General features: G+C 34.9%; 1 protein-coding gene across 9 annotated transcripts in view; it reads right to left on the bottom strand.

Moving 5' to 3' along the window:
- The window catches only part of VPS50 (VPS50 subunit of EARP/GARPII complex), a 110,129-nt gene extending 88,187 nt beyond the window's left edge, over positions 1 to 21,942 (bottom strand). For 3 of the 9 annotated variants that reach the window (XM_039878090.1, XM_039878082.1, XM_039878091.1), the window contains exons 1-4: positions 16,334 to 16,393; positions 16,164 to 16,244; positions 3,336 to 3,458; positions 2,450 to 2,521 (exon numbers count right to left, since the gene is read on the bottom strand). In XM_039878090.1, coding sequence (XP_039734024.1) covers positions 2,450 to 2,521; positions 3,336 to 3,458; positions 16,164 to 16,244; positions 16,334 to 16,378 — 321 coding nt within the window. In that variant the 5' untranslated portion in view covers positions 16,379 to 16,393. Of the gene's footprint in view, positions 1 to 2,449; positions 2,522 to 3,335; positions 3,459 to 16,159; positions 16,245 to 16,333; positions 16,394 to 21,350; positions 21,705 to 21,784 lie in introns of those variants that run through there. The other 6 variants (XM_039878086.1, XM_039878084.1, XM_039878085.1 and 3 more) reach the window with 6 other exon arrangements.
- Between the last annotated feature and the right edge of the window lie 390 nt (positions 21,943 to 22,332).

Genomic DNA, 22,332 nt, shown 5'->3' on the forward strand with positions numbered 1-22,332 from the left:
AGAAGACAAACATTAATTTGGTCCTCTCCTTTTGAAAAATTGAAGACATGTACTTTTCTGGAATGCTATGAAGGTATCTCAGGTTTTCTTCATCAATCCCATTAATAATGTTAATGTATGCAAGTCAGAATTATAATGAGTTTGAACAGGAGGTTCTTATTTCACATTTTCAGGTGCCCCTGCCAGACTACACTATGAGGTACCACGTCCAGCACCAAGCATGGTGCACTCAAGGTATTTAGTAAATGTTTGCTAAAGAAACGCAATTGGCTCCCTTTTCAAGGCCAACTGAGAATAAAACATTGCACACACATTCATGTACTGCACGAATCCTTTTATGTTTTCTTAATCTGCTTTGATTTGTGTGTGTATGTATATTTGTTTAGGTATGAATTTGTATAGATGAACCCAAACAAAAAACACACCTAATTTTACCAAATTTGTTTTTATTTTTAAATAGACGTTAGTCTGCACTGTGCCAGGCAGCGTACTTGATGCTTCTCCTACATTATCTCAATTAGTACTCATGATAATAATATCTATAGAAATAGGTTATATGCGTCCTCATTTTCCAGATGAGTAATCTTAACCACAGTAGTAACTCGCCCACAGTCCCACAATAAGTTGAAGGCCAGGATTTAAGCCCATGTTTATCAAATTCCAAAGGTCACTATGCTACATGGCCCTCGTGATGGGGCACATTTCCAAAAGAATACTACCACATAAAGTACATAGATGGAGTATGTATTAAAACATGTTGAAACCAAGAGAAAGAGAAACTGCCACCATCCATTTGGAAATCTAATTCTCCAAAAGCACAACATATTTTTCCTACACAACCCTCTAGTGCTCAAAGCCCTTCCTCACACCACGGCTGCTGCCCCCAGGGAGATCCCAGCACCCACTGAGACACGTGGGTGTAACACAAAAGAAAGAGAAGTATATAGTCATGAGTCACTTAACGATCTGTTACGCATCGTTAGGCAATTTTGTCATTGTATGAACATCATGGAGTACACTTACGCAAACCTAGGTGGTTTAGCCTACCACACACCTAGGCTACATAGCATAGCTTAATGCTCTCAGGCTATAAACCTGTACAGCATGTTACTGTGCTGAAATACTATAGGCGATTCTAACACAATGGTACTTGTGTATATAAATGTATTTAAACATAGGAAAGGTACAGTAAAAGTACAATATAAAAGATAAAGTATATGTGCAGCATGCACGGTGGTGGAGGCAGAGGTAGAGCTGTGGAGGTAGGAATGAAGGGGAGAGTAGATGTCAGGAAGGGAGAAAGGGAAGGAAGAAAAAGAAGAGCAGAGATCAAAGGAGACCCAGAGAGATAAAGCCCGACTGGAGAAATAATAAGAGAGAGATGAGAGGAAAGAAGAGAAAGAGGAACGGGACTAGGAGAAAAGAGAGATAAAGAGAAACAGAGGGAAGAGAAGTGAGTTTGGAGGGGCGGCTCCCAGGCTCACCGACTCCCCAGTCTTCTCTTCTCACTCCCAATCCCAGGCACCAGACTCCAGCAGGCACAGGGTAGGTGGACAGAATGCTTAGCCTCTTCGTCTATTCAAACCGCCCAAAACTAGCAGTAAATTCATCATCCTGGATCCAGCCTTTTCTTTCAACATCGCAATCAAAATTTTTGCTTATAATCCATTTTAAACTCATGGAACCACTGTTGTATATGTGGTCAGTCACTAATCAAAATGTCAGTATGCAGCACATGACTACATCTTCCTTTATCTGTCCAATGTATTACTAAAAACCATATCTTAAAATCAAGCAGATAAATATATTACTATTGCTTCTTTACTAGTAAAAAAATTAACAAGAGCACATCCTATCACAACTTAATTTTTTACAGTATAGTTTGAGTTTTATAAAAGTGCAGCCTAACATTGAGGAAAATATAGAATCACAGAATTTTACAGCATTATAGATAATGCAGGCCTAACCCATCACTTAACGGACTAAACAAAAGAGATTTAGCAAGGCTAAGTGACTTTCCCAACATCACATAATTAAATAGTGACTAGAATTCAGACTTTCTGAATCTTAGCCCTGTATTCTCTTTGGACCTATTTCAACTAGAAGTAGGGGTCTTTTATTTTGAGGTAAGAAGACTCCATCACAAAATTATGGGTAGTTTTGCAAGACAAGAAGCCTAAAGGTACTTAAATAGACGTTCAAAATTATTTGATCATATTTATGATTCCAGAGAAAGAACTACAAGTTCTAGAAGTAAATCTATCAAGGTAATGAATGTGAGAGAAACTGAATAGGCATTATATTTTTATATAAATGTATCATTTCAAAGTCATATTAAATAATAAAATTTAATACATTAATATATTAGTTAAACCATAAAATTGCAAACATTATACCTCTCCACTGTTTCACTTACAGTGTGTCAAAAAGAAATGTGTTTTTTACTTACTGCAGCTTGCTGTTGTTTCAATTTGTCTCTGTACTCCTCTAATTCTTGCAAATTGAGAACAGAAGGGAGCTTCTGAAAAACAAATCCATAAGGGAAAAGCAAAAAATAAATTGTTTAATTTGGTTTCATTTACCTGCACACCTCTGATTTACAAACTACAATCTGCATATAAAACAATGTTACATCTCATTCTCATCCATTTCTCCTGTCCCCGCCACTTACTCACTAGACTCCGGACACGAAAGTCTACATACTTTTGTTACTCAACCATCTGGTGCTCAACTTCTATTCCTCACCCACTATCTGCCCTGCAACTGCCTCCAACCGCCTCCAACCTCCAGGAAATTCCAGGGGCCCCTGGCCCCTGGGCTGCGAAGATACTGCCTCCATGGCTTGTGGCAGAAGAATGTGAGAAAGTCCCTGACCCTAAGCCTCTACACTACTAGCCACAGGTATAGGTACACTCCTTGTGTATGACAGAACTCAAAACATATTTCCCCTCTGAAATACTTTGAATCATGACTAAACAATTATATAAATGTACATTTATAATTAAAAGTTTTAGAGCTTTTAAAAACATATTTAGTCAATATAAAATAAAATAGAGGCAGCATACTAACATACTGTATGCTAACGATTAAAAAACAAAAGTACAGAAATGTTTCCTGGACCAATATTCTACACCTGCACTTATTTTTACATTTTTAAAAATAATTACATCTTTAAACAATGCTGACAGTTCGTTTAATCACAGTATGGTCATTACAGACCAGTCTTGGTATCAAAAAGATTTAATGTCCCTAAAAAGCATTCAAATCTTACTCACAAATTCAATCACTGAAAAAATAGGTTTTAGGTAGGTTTTAATGAAATTTTTTTTTTTTACCTCCAGCTCATATTTAACAATATCAAATGAGTCTGTAGAAAAATATACTTGTTCAATACTATTAATTAGTTCTTGTTCAGCTTGAGGGTCACTAGGCTGTTCTCGAAGTTCTCGGAATTCCTCCTTTAAGGAAAAAAATCACAATTACAATACTTGTAGCTGTTAGAATTATACCTGCATAGAAATAAGTAATCATCTGTCTTAATCATCACAAATCTCCTGCGAATGATTCTGACCAAGGAGACAAACTGACAGAAAACAGGAAAGTTCATGGAAAATTAGGAAACAGTCAAACACTAAAAACTACTCATCTATTGGAGAAAAGGACTAGACAGTTTGAAGATTCAGATTTTATTTTCCATTCTTTATGTGGTTAAGAGAGCTTAGATATTTAATGAAAGAAAAAAATAAAGTAACCCTCTAGTATCTGTCATACATACGTTATCACATATATATACATGTTTTCGTCATTTAACATTCTAAAATCTATCTCAGCACAGATAAACAGAGAACATCTCAATGGCTTCTGGGTCACAATCACCATTAGAACCCTAAGCAGCAGACATCCTTCCTTCTGCTGAATATCTCACTGCTCAGCTAAGAAACACTGGCTCCAGAAAAGGTTCACAAGTTTAGCTGTGTAAGTCTATGAGACTTCCTTCAAAGTGTACTAATACTACAATTAATTTGATTATGAACCTAAAGCTATGTATTTGATAAAATGCATCTTTCTGATGATACAGAATGGGGCTTTAATGAATTTATACAAATAAAAAGAGAGTGACAGCAAATTCCTACCCCTGATGTCAGCATCCTTACCCTATGCAATTTCACTGCATAATTGGATAAACCTTCAGTTAACTGGGAAATTTCAATAATCCAGATACTCACTCTCTGCCCCACTAATTAATCCAAGGCATTATTACAGACATATAACAATTTAGTAATTTGATTTTTTATTCAAATTAATCTCAAACATTTAAGTACACAAAAAGGAACTGGTACTTTAAATCATTTTAATCATTAAAAGAATACTTAACAAAAATTCTTAATGAATCATCACTAATTAAACACTAAAATTATATGGTCAACTAGAGGACATTATTTTCCAAATAGAGGTACTCTATTTTATTGCAGGGCATAGTTTTCATTTGTAAAGAAAACCTCATATAAAAAAGAGGTTTAGAGCTTCTATATCTTATAGACTTTAACTTATATTTTAAATTTGTAAAACTATTAACTATAAAATTATCTTCTGTTAGATTCAAGCTAAAATATTAGAGCAATAAATTTGAAACTCAAGAGAATATTTAACTGTTTGAATATGAAATTCCAGTAAATCTAAAAGAGGAGGCAAAATCATATAAAATTCAGACCTGCTTAATTAAAAGTGCATGAAACAGAAAATGCCTCTTCAACTTACAAAGTACACTAACAAAAAAAAGTCAAAGGTACAGCCATCACTAATTTAGCATGCAATTAGATACTATGAGTACAGTAAGAAATGATTGGCCTATCAATGGGAGCTGTATTCCTGAGAAGGTTTATCTACGACACTAATCTGTGTAGCACTCTGAACAACAGCACTGAGAAACAGACTTTATGGGTCAAACCCATATCACTTGCAGAAGGGTTCCCAACTAACCTATCCAAAGGCAATTCCCTCCCTACATGCAGTGGAAATCTGAAATGACAGTGAGATATGAAATAGAAAAATTCAGAAATTCCTGGCACTCTCCCTCCCTAAAAGTACCAGCTTTAAATTAAATGCTGCAAGCTAAGTAAGGGAATAAAGCCCAAATGAGGAAATGACAATGTTGCCTCCCTAGGAATTCCACAGTACCACAAGCAAATAAATATACCTGATACCATTCAAAAAAATTTTTTTGAGGATTATAAAAATTGCTAAAATTGAAAAACATCAGGTATGGAGCTAAGCCAAAAATTCAAATAAACAGTAATGAATGAGCACTTTCATCTTAAGTGTATAAATGTCAATGGCATATAACTCCATGCTGAGGTTCTCCATATACTACCCCACTGATTGACCTAAAGGTAAGGGCACTTAGGTTTTAGTTGCAGTTCAGCTATTAACCTTGGGCAACATACTTAGTCTCTCCAAGCCTAGGTTTTGTTTTGTTTTGTTTGCCTGTAAAGGACACACACGCACACGCACACACACACACACGCTCTCTCTTTCTTTCTTTCTTTCTTTCTTTCTTTCTTTCTTTCTTTCTTTCTCTCTTTCTCTCTCTCTCTCTCTCTCTCTCTCTCTCTCTCAAAATGACAGTGAAACAAATATCCAAAGTTATAAGAATGTCAAAGGGAAAACATGATTTCATTTATAAATATCTCACAACAAACGTGATGAATCTGTAAAAAGAGTAAAATTTGTTTATGTACATAAAAGGTCAAATGTCATTCCTTCCTAGAGAACTAAGCAATTATATCACAGAGAATAGACAAAACTACACAATTTCAAAGAACTGACATGTAACACTTGACACTCTAATCTGGAATAAAGAGGATAAAATCAACAAAGGCAGAAAAAGAAACAGCACACAAAGTAGGATTTAATCCAAAACAAATGTCCAACACTATATATTTCTATAAAATACCCTCTCCTTTCAAACAACTTAGTGGCTCCTGTATGAAAACATAAATCTGAATTCATTCAGACAAACTCCATTCTGCTTAGACTCCAAATTACCTTTTAATCTCACTGCACTTGGAGCCTATAAAACTGTCACCTAATCATTCTCTAAATGTTTCATCGCTGTTAGTGCTGCCTGCTCAATCAGATTACACACTTCTTGAGAACTGAGATTTCTCCTTATTCTCCATCATTATGCTCTGTAGTGCCAAAGCACATTGTAGATAATCACTGATCAAACTGAAATTAATGCCACAAGTTATATTTAAAAAAAAAAAAACAAAAAGATATAAGAACAAAAAGAAAGGAAAAACAACATGTGCTTGTTTTGATAGTCAAATTTTTCCACAAACTCTTAATAAAAGGTTTATTTCTTCAAACTAGAAATAAAAATAAATGTTAAATGATGTTAAGGCTATTTATGCATGTAAATTAGAAAAAAAAAAACGGAGGCATCTAGATTGCTTATTCTTAAAACATTTACTTCATAATTTTGCTATTATATAAACTGGTTACCTAGGACTGAAAATGTAAAAAAACACATGATTTTTCATCTAAAACAGAACCAAATTTGCAAGCCAAAATATGTATGAAGCAAAATTTTACATAAACAAAATGAACAAAAGATTTCCTACAAAAATCTGGGGTATAGGTTAACAAATGAAACTCCTTAAACCATATTAACATATATGACTTTTTAAAAAGTTACAATAGTATTAAATACTTAAGCTAAGTTGGGATTAAAATATTTCAGTCTTATAGACTATTATATTATTACTGAAATTTTTCTAGGATTTTTATAGTAAATTTTATGTCACATAGTAACTAAAAAATACATATTATCATTAATAGTGGTATAAATGCTCTGTAAAACTTGAAAATCCAAAATAATTTGCCAGCAACTACAGACTATCAAACATGACACGATTTGCCTGCTAAAGGTAATTTACCACCTAAAATAAAGGAAAAGTACATCAATGTCACCCCAGAATTAAAGCTGGAGAAAAACTACAATTAAAGTATTAAATTAAACTGTAAAAAAGATAAAAACAAAAGTTCTTTTGGCAAAAAAGTACAAATCAAACCTGTCTTATATACTATCATTAGAAAATAACCTGCCTGAAAAAGTTGAAAATCACATATCACTTATTTGTGGGATATAAACCTAAAAGCAACAAATGAACAGGACAGACAGAGACTCAGGGACATGGACAATGCACTGGTGGTTATCAGAGGGTAGGGGGTGGGGGAGGAGGGAAGAGGTAGACAGGGTAAAGGGGGTCAAATATAGAGGGGTAGGGGGAGGGTGAAGTGTGTAAAGGAGATCAAATATATGGTAGCTGAAGGAAACTGGACTCTGGATGGTAATCACACAATAGAATATATAGATGTCAAATTATAATGAACACCTGAAAATTATATAATTGTATTAACCAATGTTACCCTGATAAACTTAAAAAAATAAAATAAAAAAATAACCTGCCAACTTTCAAAGCTCTGTTAACTTAATCTTTCCCTGTCAAGTCCTATATTTCAATTTAACAATTTTTTTAAACTCCTACAATGTAAAAATTCTCCATACTAGGTCATACAAAAATGAAGATAAGTAAAATATAGCTTTTCCCTCAAATAATTGCTAAAGTAATAGGAGGGGTCAGATGAATAAACAATAATAATGCAAAGCCAAACATAAGCGAAATACAGAGGGCATCCACGGAGAGTGAGCTCACATATGATGGAAGAGGTGGCATTTAGAAAATATGAGAATAGGTAAAATTTCAAATTTGAGAAATTGGGGAAATAAGGTTACAAATATAAAGCAAAGCATAAGTAAAAACGCTGTGATGGAAAAGCATACAACAGGTTAAGCATCAGAAAGTGGCTTCCTGCAGGGTAGAAAAATGTCATGGGAGACAGTGTGCATGTACACCGAGAGGCAATAAAATGCAACACTTGAGGTTTTTTTCTTTAATTCGATACATTTTTATATATGCTAGAACCATATTTTTCCTTTATTAAAAATAAAATATCTTTAACACATATCACTGTGGCAGATGCTATATCAAAAAAAAAAATTCAATATTTTCTTAATATAATAAACCAAGGAGGATTATTTTAGAAAAGTGGTGTACGGCAAAAAAGTATTTTAATATTTTAGAGGCTGTCTTTTCCAGCAGTCTCAATACAGTATAAGGTTGCAAATAATACTACCTAGCCTATTTTTCTATTTTGATCATCTCTATGATAAAGCTACATGAAATATATATAGAAATGCATATCATCCGATCTGGTGACGGCCAGAGTGGAGTGGGGTGGGGGGACTGGGAGAAAGCGATGAAGGGTTAAAGAAGTACAGATTAGTTGATAGTCACTAGGATAGGGAGCACAGCATAAAAGAATGCAGGCAGCAGTAAGGTAATGGCTACGTGTAGAGCCAGAGGGAAGAAAGAGTAATGGGGAGACGGTATCGTTTCGTAAACTATATAAATGTCTAACCAATGTACTATATACTTGAAACTAATAATAAAATAAAAATGCACATCATAAATGTAACTTTGTGAAAACCAAAGGAAAACAATCAGAAATTTAAGTCAACATCTTTAATTTTAGCCAAGTTATTTTTCCTCTCAACAACAAAAGGTTTTATGAGAACTGAGGATTCAAGTCTATAAAACAATTGGAACCCTCAAGGGTAAGGTGTTATAAAACATTTCCAGTGTATTTATGGTTTCTAAGAACTAGGCTATAACTTTACAAAGCAATTTTCTACTTAAGAGCTCATCTCTTAAAAGGTATTCAAGTTTAGGAGGAGAAAAAAAAATTACAAATTTTGCATTTAACCACAACTTTCAAATTATACAAAATACCATCTATTAAACCTACCAATACAAGTCCAGGACTTTCAATTTTATTTACTTTTGTAAGTGTAAAAAGTTAGACAACTTAACAGTTCTTATCATTATTAAAGGCATTTAACCTCATTTTAAAACACACAGACACCTTGGAAATTTATAATCCTCAATAGTAGGTTTTTATTCAAACAAAAAGATGAAGGTAAAATCTTCATTTCACAGGTCAGGTTTCAAAACCCCACAGAAAATTTATGGAATTAAATATGTACTTAGATTAGACCACAGTTCATAATACACACCTGAATGTCAGAATACACTGTGTTGGGAGGGACTGGGAGGAGTAAAGGAAGAAAATTTACACTTGTATAGTATGAATTTGAGTTTACCAAGATAAATCTTATCAGAGGCTTTTTTTTTTTTTTTTTACTAATTGTCTTTCTTCTTCAGTCAAAGTAAAAAAGCTATTCTGTTATACTAAATTCTAAAGATGGAAATCATAATCTTACCAAAGTTAACATCACATTAAAGCTCTAACTTGAGCAAAAATAAGTTTAGCTACCAAAATCTATACAGAGCTAAAAGAATGAATAAAAACATGAAGTTTTCAATATGCAATCAGCATTATAAAAATCATAAATCGCTGAACAAAAATAGGTTTTCTGTTTCCAAATGAAATAGGATTCAAGATCACAGATACCCTAAAACCATATATATACCACATAATTTTGTAATAAATTGCCAGATGTCTGATTACGTGAGGAAATGGCATATTTTCTTAAAACCCCACTAGCACGACAATAATAATCCATCAAAGCAGCCGGTTCATCAGTTTCTGTTTATGTGTTTTAAATAAAACATAGCTTTTAAAACATATCCTATTTTTCTTCAGGCTTTCAGTGCCATCTAGTGGAATACTGGTGAGGTTACAATTTACAAGGTTTCGGCAAAATGATAAGATTTTTATAAAAGGTTATGAAAGTGGCATTATTTTAATACAACACCATAACCATTTAAGTGGAAAAAATAATGTATTTTAATCACTTTCTATACAATAATAGCATTCCAAATATACGGATTTGTTTTTAAGGAAATAGATCATGACTAAAAACTGATTTTATTCATAGAATTGTACTGATTTATTAACATGTACTAAAAACATAAAATTAGAAAGCAAAACTTTCATATTTTACACTCTACCAAATATTTTTATTTACTTCTCTTATTCAATAATTACATTTTAACAAGTATTTTCATAAAAGCGTATGAAAAGGAAAATATTAAAGATTGCTTTAGAGACATCAAATATATTTTTTAAGCTATCTTTAAAAATTTCTCAACTGAGTGAACATCATGTTGTTTGCCACATGCCTGTCCATTTCAAGTTAATGCTGAAGAAAAGACACGTCACAAATTGAAATACAGAGAGAAAAAATCCACTGTGTAAGGCTTGATTTTGTTTTTCTTTTAGGTTTCAAATAGCTCATCAGAACCTCACTCTAAAAGAAGTACATCTAATTCTGAAAAAAAAAAAATCACAGCACCATCAATCCCAGTGTCTAAAAACCGGTCTTTCCAATTCCTTCACCTCCCACATCTAATAAAATCTTCAGTCCTAAATTCTGTTTTTAAAATATCTCTCAAATTTTAACCCTTCTCCCTTTCCTAACTCTCATTTTCTTACCTTCAGAATCAGTATCCTAGTGTCCTGATTTCCACTCAAAAATCCACCTGTACACTAGTTATCCTTCGAAAACAAATTAATCACCAACTCTGAAAGACCTTGCACTCACTTCTACCTTCCCCGAATCCTCTCCCAGCTGTGCCCCCACCGTGCCTACTTTAGTACAGACCTTTACTGTACTTATACTATTCTGCAATTATCTATTTTTGCTCGTCACTCCCACATAGGTTGAGGTAGGAACAGTCGTATATCTCTTTGCATCTTCAAAAGTTGTAACTATGGCTCAATAAATGACTGCCAAACGCACTGTGTGAATAATCTTTTATGACTAGCTATGAAAGGATTAAGAATCTCAAAGCATCTGAAGACAAGAGAAAAGCCAATCAGTTTTAAATATGGCAAAATCTATTTCTCTGGAATTAAATTTTAGGTCATCCATCTCTAACTCTTTGTTCTATTTTTCCTCCTGAAAATGGTCAGTAAAATTTCCAATTTTTTTTTAGGGGGTGAGGGGAGATAGTTCCTGTATTTCCACTTTCTCCATTGTTATCATCCTCAACTCTACCAATGGTTCCTATACTTGGCTTCTTATCTGGATAACCTGGGATCTTTAACCACTACTGAGACCTGGCTCCATCCTACACACTGTGATCTAATTAGAATGGGGTATGGCCTGAGTACTGGTAATTCTAATGTGCAGCAAATGTGGGCACCACAGACCTTGGCTCCAAACTATATAAGCTAAGATTTTTGAAATCTGCCACAAAGTTTCCTTTCCTATAGCAAGTTCTGTAAAGAATCCTAAATTTTTTACTTTTCTATGTTATTTTCTCCACCAAAATTCTAACTTTGCAGTATGAGTTATTTGATTCACATCTCTTAAAATGGGATACAGTATCACTCTGTCTATAAAATACAGAAATTATACTGCATGATTTCCAAGATTTCTTCCCATTCAGAATTTATATATTTCTCAAAAAATGCAGTACTTTCTGGATTATCAAACACACCTAATGCCCTTTTCCTTCTATTCTCCTTTTTCTAGTGAGTTGAACCATATGACGTTTGCCAATATTAGAACATTTTTAAGCTAAACAACCATTTCATATGATTCATCCTATTATCTTCCTCCCACTTCTTCATACTAAAACCTTTTAACATAACACAACCCAAGCTAAACTACTTTTCTTTAAAATCCTACTGAAATTGCAATTCTTTGTTACAACTCAGACATTATGACAAGAAAAGATAAATCAGTCCACTCCTGAAGACTAACTATAACTATTTTTATGTTCCACCTATACTTCAGTGAAGTAGAGCTATTAAATAAAAACAATGTTTAACAGTTTCTCAAAACAAGTATGTACATTGACTAAATATAAACTGTTTTTTGTTGATTATTTTTTTCATCTTGCACTAGAATATCAGGGGAACCCAACTAAGATACTGTTCTATTTTATTATTATAGTATAACTGATATACAAGATTATATTAGCTTCAGGTGTATAACATGTCTCAATATTTGTATATATTGTGAAATGATCACCACAATAAGTCTAGTCAATATCTGTCACCACACATAGTTACAGAATTTTTTCTTGTGATGAGAACTTTTTAAGATCTACTCTCTTAGCAACTTTCAAATATGCAATACAGCATTATTAACTATAGGTGCCATGCTATACATTACATCCACATGATCCATTTATTTTATAACTGGAAGCTTATAACTTTTGACTTCCTTCACCCATCTCCCATGTTGCCCACCCCCCAATTCCCACCAATCAGTTCTCTGCATCTATGATCTTAGATTTTGGGGATTTTGTTGTTGTTGTTTTCATATATCATGTGTAAGTGAGATCATACAGTATTTGTCATTCTCTGACTTATTTCACTTAGCATAATGCCTTTCGAAGTCCATCCATGTTGTTGCATATGGCAACAAGTCATTCTTTTTTATGGCTGAATAATATTACATTATGTATATATACATTATTTTATCCATTCATCCATCTATGGACACACGTTATTTCCACACCTTGGCTATTATAAATGCTGTAATGAACATAGATGCACATATATCTCTCTGAGTGAGTGTTTTCATTTTCTTCAGGTAAGTACCTAGAAATGGAATTGCTGGATCATATGGTATTCTATTTTTAATTTTCCGAGGAACCTCCATACTGTTTTCCATAGTGGCTGCACCAATTTACATTCCCACCAACAGTACCAAGGGTTCCCTTTTCTCCACATCCTTGCCAACGCTTGTTATCTCTTGTGTTTTTGATAACAGCTATTCGAACAGGTGTGAGGTGCTGTCTAATTGTGGTTTTGATTTGTAGTTCCCTGATTAAAGACGATATATTTTTTATATGATTTATTTTTATATAATCACCTTAAAATTAATGTTGCAGCTAGTTCTTGATTGTCTGAACTTTAATGGCTTCAAAATATGATCTTAAGTTTTTCAAATCACTAGAAGCACTTCAATGAAATGTAAAATATTAATTTTAAACAATTATTTTTAAATACCTTTTTCCTTTAATAAAAAAGTAATATATACTGTGAACAGAAAATATGGTAAATAGAAAAAGGTACCAAAGAAAAAAAAAACCAACAAAAATCACCAACATGATCAAGGTAAACACTGCCTTCTGGTCTCACACCTCACATCTGTTTGAATGGTTATTAGCAAAACTACAAGAGATAACAAGAGTTGGCCAGGGTGTAGAGAAAAGGGAATCCTTGCTGTTGGTGGGACTGTAAACTGGTACAGCCACTATGAAAAGCAGCATGGAGGTTCCTCAAAAAATTAAAAATAGAATACCATATGACCCAGCAATGCCATTTCTGGATGTATCCAAAGGAAATAAAAATAGGATCTTGAAGGGATATCTGCACTCCCATTTTCAGTGTTAGCCAGTTGATGAATGGATAAAAAGTTATACACACACACATGCGCGCGCAACACAAGGGGATACTCTTCAGCCATCAGATAGAAGGAAATTTGCCATTTGCAACAACATGGATGGATGTTGAGACTTTATGCTAAGTAAAATAAGTCAGAGAAAGACAAGTATCATCTGATATCACTTATATGTAGAATCTAAAAAAGCAAAACTCATAGAAACAGAGACCAGAACAGTGGTTACCAGGGGCTGGGGAGGAAGGGGGAGTTGAAATGAGGTGATGTTGATCAAAAAGTACAAACTTCCATTTATAAAATTAGTAAGTTCATGGGATTTGATTTAAAAAAATTTAATAAAATTAAAAATACATATGTATGACCTAACTATAAAGTAACATTGAAGTTGTGAAAAATTCTCAGCATTCAAGTTATACTAAGCTATTGAGGAGGAGCAGACTTTGCCACTCTAAAATATGCTGCTTTGGGATATTGATTATTTTAAGCTGGTGATTTTTAAGAAATGAAAGACTGGGAAAGACTCTAACCTTTCCCCTGGCTAAAAGAATTTCGATAGAGGACCTGCTTAAGGAAGGATGCTATCGTTACAGATGATTTAGTTTAATATGTACTAGTATGTGGCAGATGGGGAGGAACCCAGCAAGGCCTATTTGATCAAAGTCCTCTCCGTGTCCCATGGTTAAAAACAGCCAAACATTTATTTACCAAACATTTGCTTTTCCATCTCCAGGTAAATTGCTTTACTGTCCTCTGAAGTCTCAAACTATTATTTCCTTTTTCTCCTTAGCTCGAGATGGCATGTAAGCCTCAAATGCCAATTTGTCATCTGTCTGGTCCCATACTCTTACAGAACCTTATATATACATATGTAATAAATTTGGTTGTTTTCTCCCATTAATCTGACTCATATCAATTTGATTATTAGACTAGCTAGAAGAACTAAGACAGAAAGGGGCAAATTTCCCCTTCCCCACACTATGCTGTGTAGCAAATTTCTGAACATGAGCCCTCTTAACTCTTAATTTCAGGACTGACTGCAAACTGACCCATATTAAACTTAGTGTTTAGTGTATTGACTGGAGCTTTGCCACTCTCTGGACCCAGCAACTCTGCCGTTCTCAAAACCACCTCGGCTCACCCCGCAGCACTTGTGATGTTTCAGGAGGAAACAAAAGACAACATTTTCTTAGTGTGGGCTAAATTTAAGCTCAGAGCATTAATACTGATTTTACTATAAACTTTTACAATTTAACTTATTTCTTAGTATGTGTCAATAAGACCAATGGCCCAAGCTTAACCTTCACCTACCCATTTACATTTGCTGACCTTGTGATCCCAGACTTGTCTCTCTACCCAAAGCCAGTCATTTGAAAGCATACACCACTTGCCATTGGTGGAGCTAAGGGGGGACTCAGTAAGAAGACCATGTAATGAGGTCATCATAAATTCACTTCCTACCACTACTAGAAAAATATCCCAGCTCACGGTTTAAAGACAATAGAAAGTTCTTATGCAATATATTCATGTGTTTTTGTTAAAGAGGCTCGCTCAATTTTATATTGGTTCTGGAACATCTAATGCAGTCTAATTCAAGGCATGTCTATAATGCATGATAATCTTTTCTTAAGTCAAAGAAATAAAGAGAATTATTTATCAATTAGGATTTACGGTTATCTCTTAGTTTCCAAGTTTATCACATTCAATAATCTTCTGTAACATTATATAAAACTTCAAAATGTGTCTTTAAAGTTTTTGTCTGAGCCATTTCATGCAAAAGAGTTGGCTAGAATGTTATCATATTTGGAGGACATGTTTGGGTCTGACCTAAAATAAAGGCTAAGCAGTAAATGCCACGTTCACTTTAAGTAGTAAGGTGCCTCAAAAAGGAGGCAACTGACGATGACCAATTGCAGTTGACTATGAGGTGTGACGAGAGGTCTTATGATTGCTAATCAAGAGAAACAAGCCCTATGTATGAAGATTCCAGCCACAGAAAACAAACAGTAGTTTCAAATATAATCAAATTGAAAATCACAAGAGCAGACATTCAGAAGAACAAGCTTTGATATGTGATGGAGCTCCTAGTCACAGAGGCAGCCCCAAGTGGCAACGACCCAGAATGAGAACAAGCAAGAATTTATTTATTTAACAGTGGTTAATAATTCTCCTGAGAGGAGGCCAGCTAGCTTTCAAATAACACCTATTAAATTTGTAAACTGAGACATTCACATGAATATCACTGGATTAAAATCTAAAATATCTACAATTCTAAAATCTAAAATATCTAAAATCTAAATATCTAATGTTATGCTTTAGCTACTTATTCAAAAATATCTCCTCTGTAACAAAAACATAATTAACTTTGATTTTTGGCTCAGAGTGTCACACCATAAATAAAGCATATTATTTCATTTTATTTTTCCAAATTACAGCAGATAAATCAATAAGTTTCATATATAACCGCTTTCAGGCTGACTTTGATACAATAATAAACTTTAAATTTATCAATTTCACATTTTCTGCTTAACTTTGAACAAATTATACTATATCCTAATGAGTAATGAAAGCAAAAACAAGTCCCAAGCCTACTGTATTACAAAAGTTTACCTAGCTTATCATAACAACCATCTGCCTGTGGGAAGGAAAAGCTTCTGTGAATCAATTATTATCGACAACAATATTTTTCTTAAAGAAGCAAAAAGTCATGCTCACACACATAGATCAATACCTTTCCAGGGACCCGGAGACTTTCAATGGCACCAAGATCACCGAGGCTTTCTGGGGGGCTTTTCAGACCCTTCAAAAAAAAAAAAGATAAGGATTTTAACTGTGTTGCAGAACATACCTATAAAAATAGACATCACCGCTTTAAAAATAGAAACTTGCCTGCTTTAAAATAAATAAAGCATATATTCTAAAAACAACTGTCATTAATACTATAGTACTATTATTAAACCTAGGAAAGATGTACTTTTGGTTGCTTAAAATAAAAGTTTCATACGGCACCTTCATAACCAATGGTTGAAGTTTAACTTAACCATGATTTAAAAATAACCAATAAAAGAAACCTGAGTGACAAAAAGCATTCTATAAAAGCACTAACCTATTAATCATTACCGAATTCACTTTATAAAAAGGTCCAAGTATTATGATTCACAGATATAATATACCAACCGAGCAAGTCAAAGATTTTTAAATAACACTAATTGCTTAATTGATATGTAAATAATCCCTTGATTTTACCTAATTATTTCTCACCAATGCACTCAATTTATACTGCATAATTAAGACTTAAATCTCACGTCTCAATGCTTTCTACCAGTTCTTTACCTCTTTGGTACTCAGTACTTTCTATATTCACATCAACTGAAAGTCTCATTTGTGCCAGGTAAAGTTATCAAGACAAAAAGAAGTTAGCAATTTAAATTTTCTTTAAAAGTCTACTTTTAAAAATAGGCTATTCAAAGCAGACACGCAAAGTCCCATAATATTAGTCTGTCTATAGGCAAAATTAGCTGGCACATGAATTTAAGAAGAAACTTACACTATAGTCAAGGTTTTATCCTTTAGGTGCTCTATATTGGCCCCTTGGTGTACTTAGCAATCAAGATATATGGTACATTTAGGTTGAATATTTGAGACTTAAAGCAGAACTTGATTATTTTTAAATTTTAGAGGTCTGTATTGTATCTTCCTTATTATAAAATACTACCAGCGTATGTACAATTTTTATGTCAAGGTGCTCTGCCTCACTCCCAAGTCTTCCATTACCCCCAGAATATCTCATCCACTTTTTCTCTTTCTTACCCACTTCCCTCCACCATCACCCCACATGCTACTTTCTAAAGAAGCCAATACCCCTCTTTCAGAATGAACTCCTTTAGGCAGTCTTCCTAAATCCCTACGCTTCAAAGGACACTATTTCTAGTGTTGTCCATGAATCATCTCCACCAAAGTCACCTGGGGAATTTTTTAAACAAGATTCCTGGGCTCCACCACAGATTTAATGAATAAGTATTTCTGGATTAGGACCAGGAACCGTACTTAACAAGCAACCCAGGTGACTCATAGACTCACTAATTTTCTAAACACTCAGCTAGACATTTTCCAACACAACACTTCTGCCAAAGTAGTGAAGTTTTAAATATTAAATATGTCTCTCTTTCTCTCCCAAACTGGAAGTCTCAAGAGAAGGGAGATACCAAGTGCTATTTGCCTCTAAAATTCCAGAAACAGAGGAAATACCAAAGAAATGAGTAAATTATTCACGAGTTCTTGCTCAGGCTCCAATCTCCAATTAGAACTGTTCCCATGGAAACATGTAATTGACTTTAAAATGAAGTTTCCAGGGAAGTTTGCTGGAATAACAGAAGCATACTGAGGTTTATTGTCTCACAATGAGTGAGGAAATAAAAAGTATGTAACTACTCTTGCGTGTTTGTTCTTCCTTGTCTCAATTTCTCACCAACAGTCATCACGAGGGCAAAATATCAAAAGTGGTAGAGAAAGCAAGGCTGGGTTATAGAACTAAACTTCTATATACATGCATATATAAACACACATACACACATGTATGAGGGTAAAACTTCCTAATTTGATTCAAAATCACCACCACCCTGAAAATACCTTTTTAAGAATATAATTGCCATGCCTTTTAAACTAACATTTTAAAAAGTATAATTGCCATGCCTTTTAAACTAAAATTTTAAAAAGTATAGATATTCTAACAGAAATCTTTAGGGGAATATACCATGTGTAATTTTCTCTTTTCCCAGAGCTACTCAGTGAAGAAACCAGTACTTGAAATGTAAACAAGTGATATTATATACCAATAACTGGAAAACGGTCTTACCTCCAATTTAGTCACCACTTAGAATAATTTGCTACTAATACATGGCAACTTTCCACCAAATTTACAAAATAAAAATAATAAAAACTAGAAACCCTATGGACATGTCAGAAAGCAGGGGGGTGCAGTGATTCCAGGAATGGGTACTGGCCTTGAATAACTCACATAACCTACCTGTCATTTTATTCTAATGATGGTGACAATAGCTCAGAGGCTTTTACAAGGAGTAAAGGAGATAATGTATGAGAAAGGCCAAAAATAACAGTGTCTGGGACACGGCGAGCATTCTTTAAGTGTTAACCATTACTCTAAATATTATCATCACAGAGAAATGCTTTTCTTTTATCTTATCAAACCAGAAGCAAAGAATTACATAAATGTCTCAAAGCGCATCTGACACTCTCCCGTATTTCAGGATTATAGATCTTGAACCCTTTGATTTACAACTTTATAAATTTCTACTAATAAATATGAAGTCATCATTTTTATCTTCACTTCTCTAAAGCAGAAAATCATGGTTATAACTGTAGTACTCTGAATTTATTAAATTGAAACTCTCACTGTAATTATTAACCATTATTTTTCTTTTGTATTTGGCTTTTGTTTTGATAATGTCCTCAGTTTAAATTTATACAAAATTAGAGATAAATTACCACCTGCCTCTGTGCTTTATTTCTTTGCTCAAATCAGATTAACACTTTAGGCTACTTCCATTATGGAATTTCCAGTTATGGGACCAGCAACTTAATTCCCAATGATCAAAAGAAGCATGTGAGATGAATTGTTTCCTTCTCTTTTCAAATGAACAAGTCTAAAAGCCTTCTCCTTTCCTTTAGTCTGTTCCTCCCTCAGCCCTAACCACTCCATTAAATGGAATTCCATTCTTCCAATTGCTGGGGCCAAACAGCCTTGATGCTTCTCTTTCTCTCATAGCCCAAATCCAATCTGTCAAGAGATGCTGTCAACTCTACGTTATAATATAACCACAAGCGACCTTTTTGCAACACTTCCAACACTAGCACCCTGGTCATGGCCCACACCCTCTCTCACTTAGATTACTGCAGTAGCATCCTTATTGGCCTCCCTGTTTTTTCTCTTTTTCTTTTACATCACTTCTCTGCTTGCTATTTCAGTCAAAATAGAAGCATGACCTTGCTATGAGAGAGGGAGAAAGTGTATAAAATGAGATCAGGATAAGGTTAGCTTCTATGTTATCTGGATTCCGGCTCTCAGCTCTCTTACCTCATCCTGACCTCACCTCCTGCTACTTTTCTCCTTATTCCCTTCACTCCACCCACATTGTCCTCTTGCTGTTCCTCAAACATACTTCTGCATCAGGGCCTCTGCATTTGCTTTTCCTTCCACCTGGAATGTTCCTTCTCAGACATCCACATAGTTCATCTCCTCACCTCCTTCAGGTTTTTACTCAAATGTGACCTTCTCAGGGAAGCCTTCCATGGCACCCTATCTAAAATTATAAATGACCCAAATTGCCAACTTCCAGGACTCCTTAACCTCTCTCCTTCCAAAGTAGTTATCACCATGTCTGCCCGAGCACTTTGTTTTGTTCACTGCTGCATCCTCCCAATATAGAATAGTGCCTGGCATGTAGTGCTCATAAACATTTGTTGAATGAACTGTTAGAACAGATGCCAACATAATAGAGAAAGATGAACAGCAGATCTTGTCTAAATAAAGAGAGCCAATAAAGCCCACTCTCCCACTCTATTCCAAACCAAGGTCCTGGGAGAGCTGAAATTCCAAAAAATCTAAGTTTCAAAGACTTTGGTTTTATATCTCTCCACATTAACATGTTATTAGCATATTCTGTAGCCTCACCAAAAAAAAAAATCTTTGTGAATATTTATCTGTAATACTACTACATTTAACCCGATAGTAAACAGCACTAAATCAAATCCCCAGTGTAACTCTAGGGAGCACCCTACTTTCATACCTCATAGATTCAAGAACTGTGGAAGCCAAGCTTTAAATATATATAAGTAGGGTGACTTTAAAATTTGTGCAAAATTCCTAATTTTACCTCGCTTTTTACATATAGATGTAGCTTTTCATATGTGTTCTTTAGCTTTTTTTTTTATCCTGACTAAACACAGATTTCACCTGTTCATGTACAATTAGCAACTAAGGCTCAAGTTACCATTTTTGGCACAATTTTTACTACATTTAAGAGACATAAACTTAATATCCCTAGTATCTGGACTTTTGTATTTTTTCTCTCCCACTCATTATTACAAAATATGGTTAAAAAACAATAAACCAACCAAAGTTGCTGTACGATGACAATGGGAACTACACTGAATTTATTTGGCAAGCAACAAGAGAGAGCACCAAACTCAACTAATGCACAAAAGTCCAAATTCGGCATTCCAAAGGGAGTTTAGGGGTATGAGTGGTATAATGTATGAAAGTTCACATAGTTTTAAACGTCAAACAGATACCACAGTCAGTCTGAAATAATCTCATTTGAATTACTGCAACAGCCTGCTCCCACTTTTCCTGCTTTCCTACCATAAGGCAGCCACTGAGATGATCTCCATGACCAAGTACTTCCTTGATAAAGTCCAGGAACTGTGTTAACTCCTTTATTTATCTATTTACTTTCACCACAGCATAGCATTATTTATTGTTCTCTGGAAATATACAATTTGTAAGCTGTTCAGATATAAGAATGGCCATTTCTAGTGAAATATTAGAGTTGAAATAAATAACACTATCTAAAACCAAGTCATGATCAATAAGCACATAAAAGGAAATTTCTCTCTCTTCTTGACTGGAGGAAGCTGAAGCCTTCTTAGGAAATCCCTAGCATTTATAACATGGGATGTAAAACGGCCTGTTTTTATTTATGAATTATTATTGTGGAGAAAAATAAGATTATTATTTTGCCATGATAATGATAAAAAGTATTTCACAAAGAATTTTCACATACATTAGCTTACTGATGACCCTCATGACAGAACTGTGAGACAGAATTAACAAAAATAAAATTATTCTCATTTTCAGAAACTCAAACTACAAGGTTTGGGGACTTACCAAAAATATGTATAAAGCTACCAATTCTGTCATCAAATATCCGCTGTTTTCACTCTTTCGAAGTCATCTCTGTTGCACAGACCTCACTTCCCTAACCTGGCCACCTGCTCAAAGACCACTGACAGCTTGCATACGGGGAACCATGCAGTGGAAAGATGGCATATAGGGTAAGAAGGGAGACAAAGATAGCTCTGACTCCCCTCACTGACCTCATCTAAAAGAATGTTTCTGGAACGCCGCTACCCGTTGGAGCAGAGCTCGATCTGGGCGACTCAGCTGAATTTTTCAGAGTGTGCATGGGCTTTTCCTGTACCCCAGACACCTACCACCACCAATAAATTAGGTCTCCTCCCGCAGCGGCCCAGGGACAGACCATCTCGGCTCCACTCCAAACGGAGATGAAGGAGGCCTTGGCTTCAGTCTCCATGACTTACCTGTCGAGTCATAAGAGATTTGATTTTTTGCATGTCGAAATCGTAAGAGGGGCACCCTGCTGCAAAGAACTAATAAATTACACTGAACCACCAGACAGCTGGTCCTGACACAGGGAAGCCATAGTGAGTGGTCACGTGAAGCTGCCGACCTTTCCTCTTTCCATGAGCATGCTGGGAATTGTAGTCTTCAGCCTGCAGCCGGCATCCACAATGGAGGAGCGGGGCAGCCTAGGCACTACATTTCCCAGGAAGCAACAGAGCCGGTGCTACAATTAAGCCTGCAAATCTTCTGAGCGACCTAGATGGTCACCAGTGTTTACAGCGGTGTTTGTTCTCGCTAGGAATGCTTCGGCGAGGCGAAAACCTAACTCACAGGTGACCAGGCATTGAACGACAGGAACAAACACTGAATACAGTAAATAAACCAGACTGACATAATGCTCCCTAGGAGTGTGAAGCAGGAAACCCCATCTGGTCCAGAGGGGCAGGGTAAGAGAATGTGAGACTGACGGGAAGGAGCAGGAACTCAAGGAAAGCACTCTCCAAGA

Source organism: Pteropus medius, unplaced genomic scaffold (genome assembly GCF_902729225.1).
Source record: "Pteropus medius unplaced genomic scaffold, Ma_sr-lr_union100, whole genome shotgun sequence".
Classification (NCBI taxonomy): Eukaryota; Metazoa; Chordata; class Mammalia; order Chiroptera; family Pteropodidae; genus Pteropus; species Pteropus medius.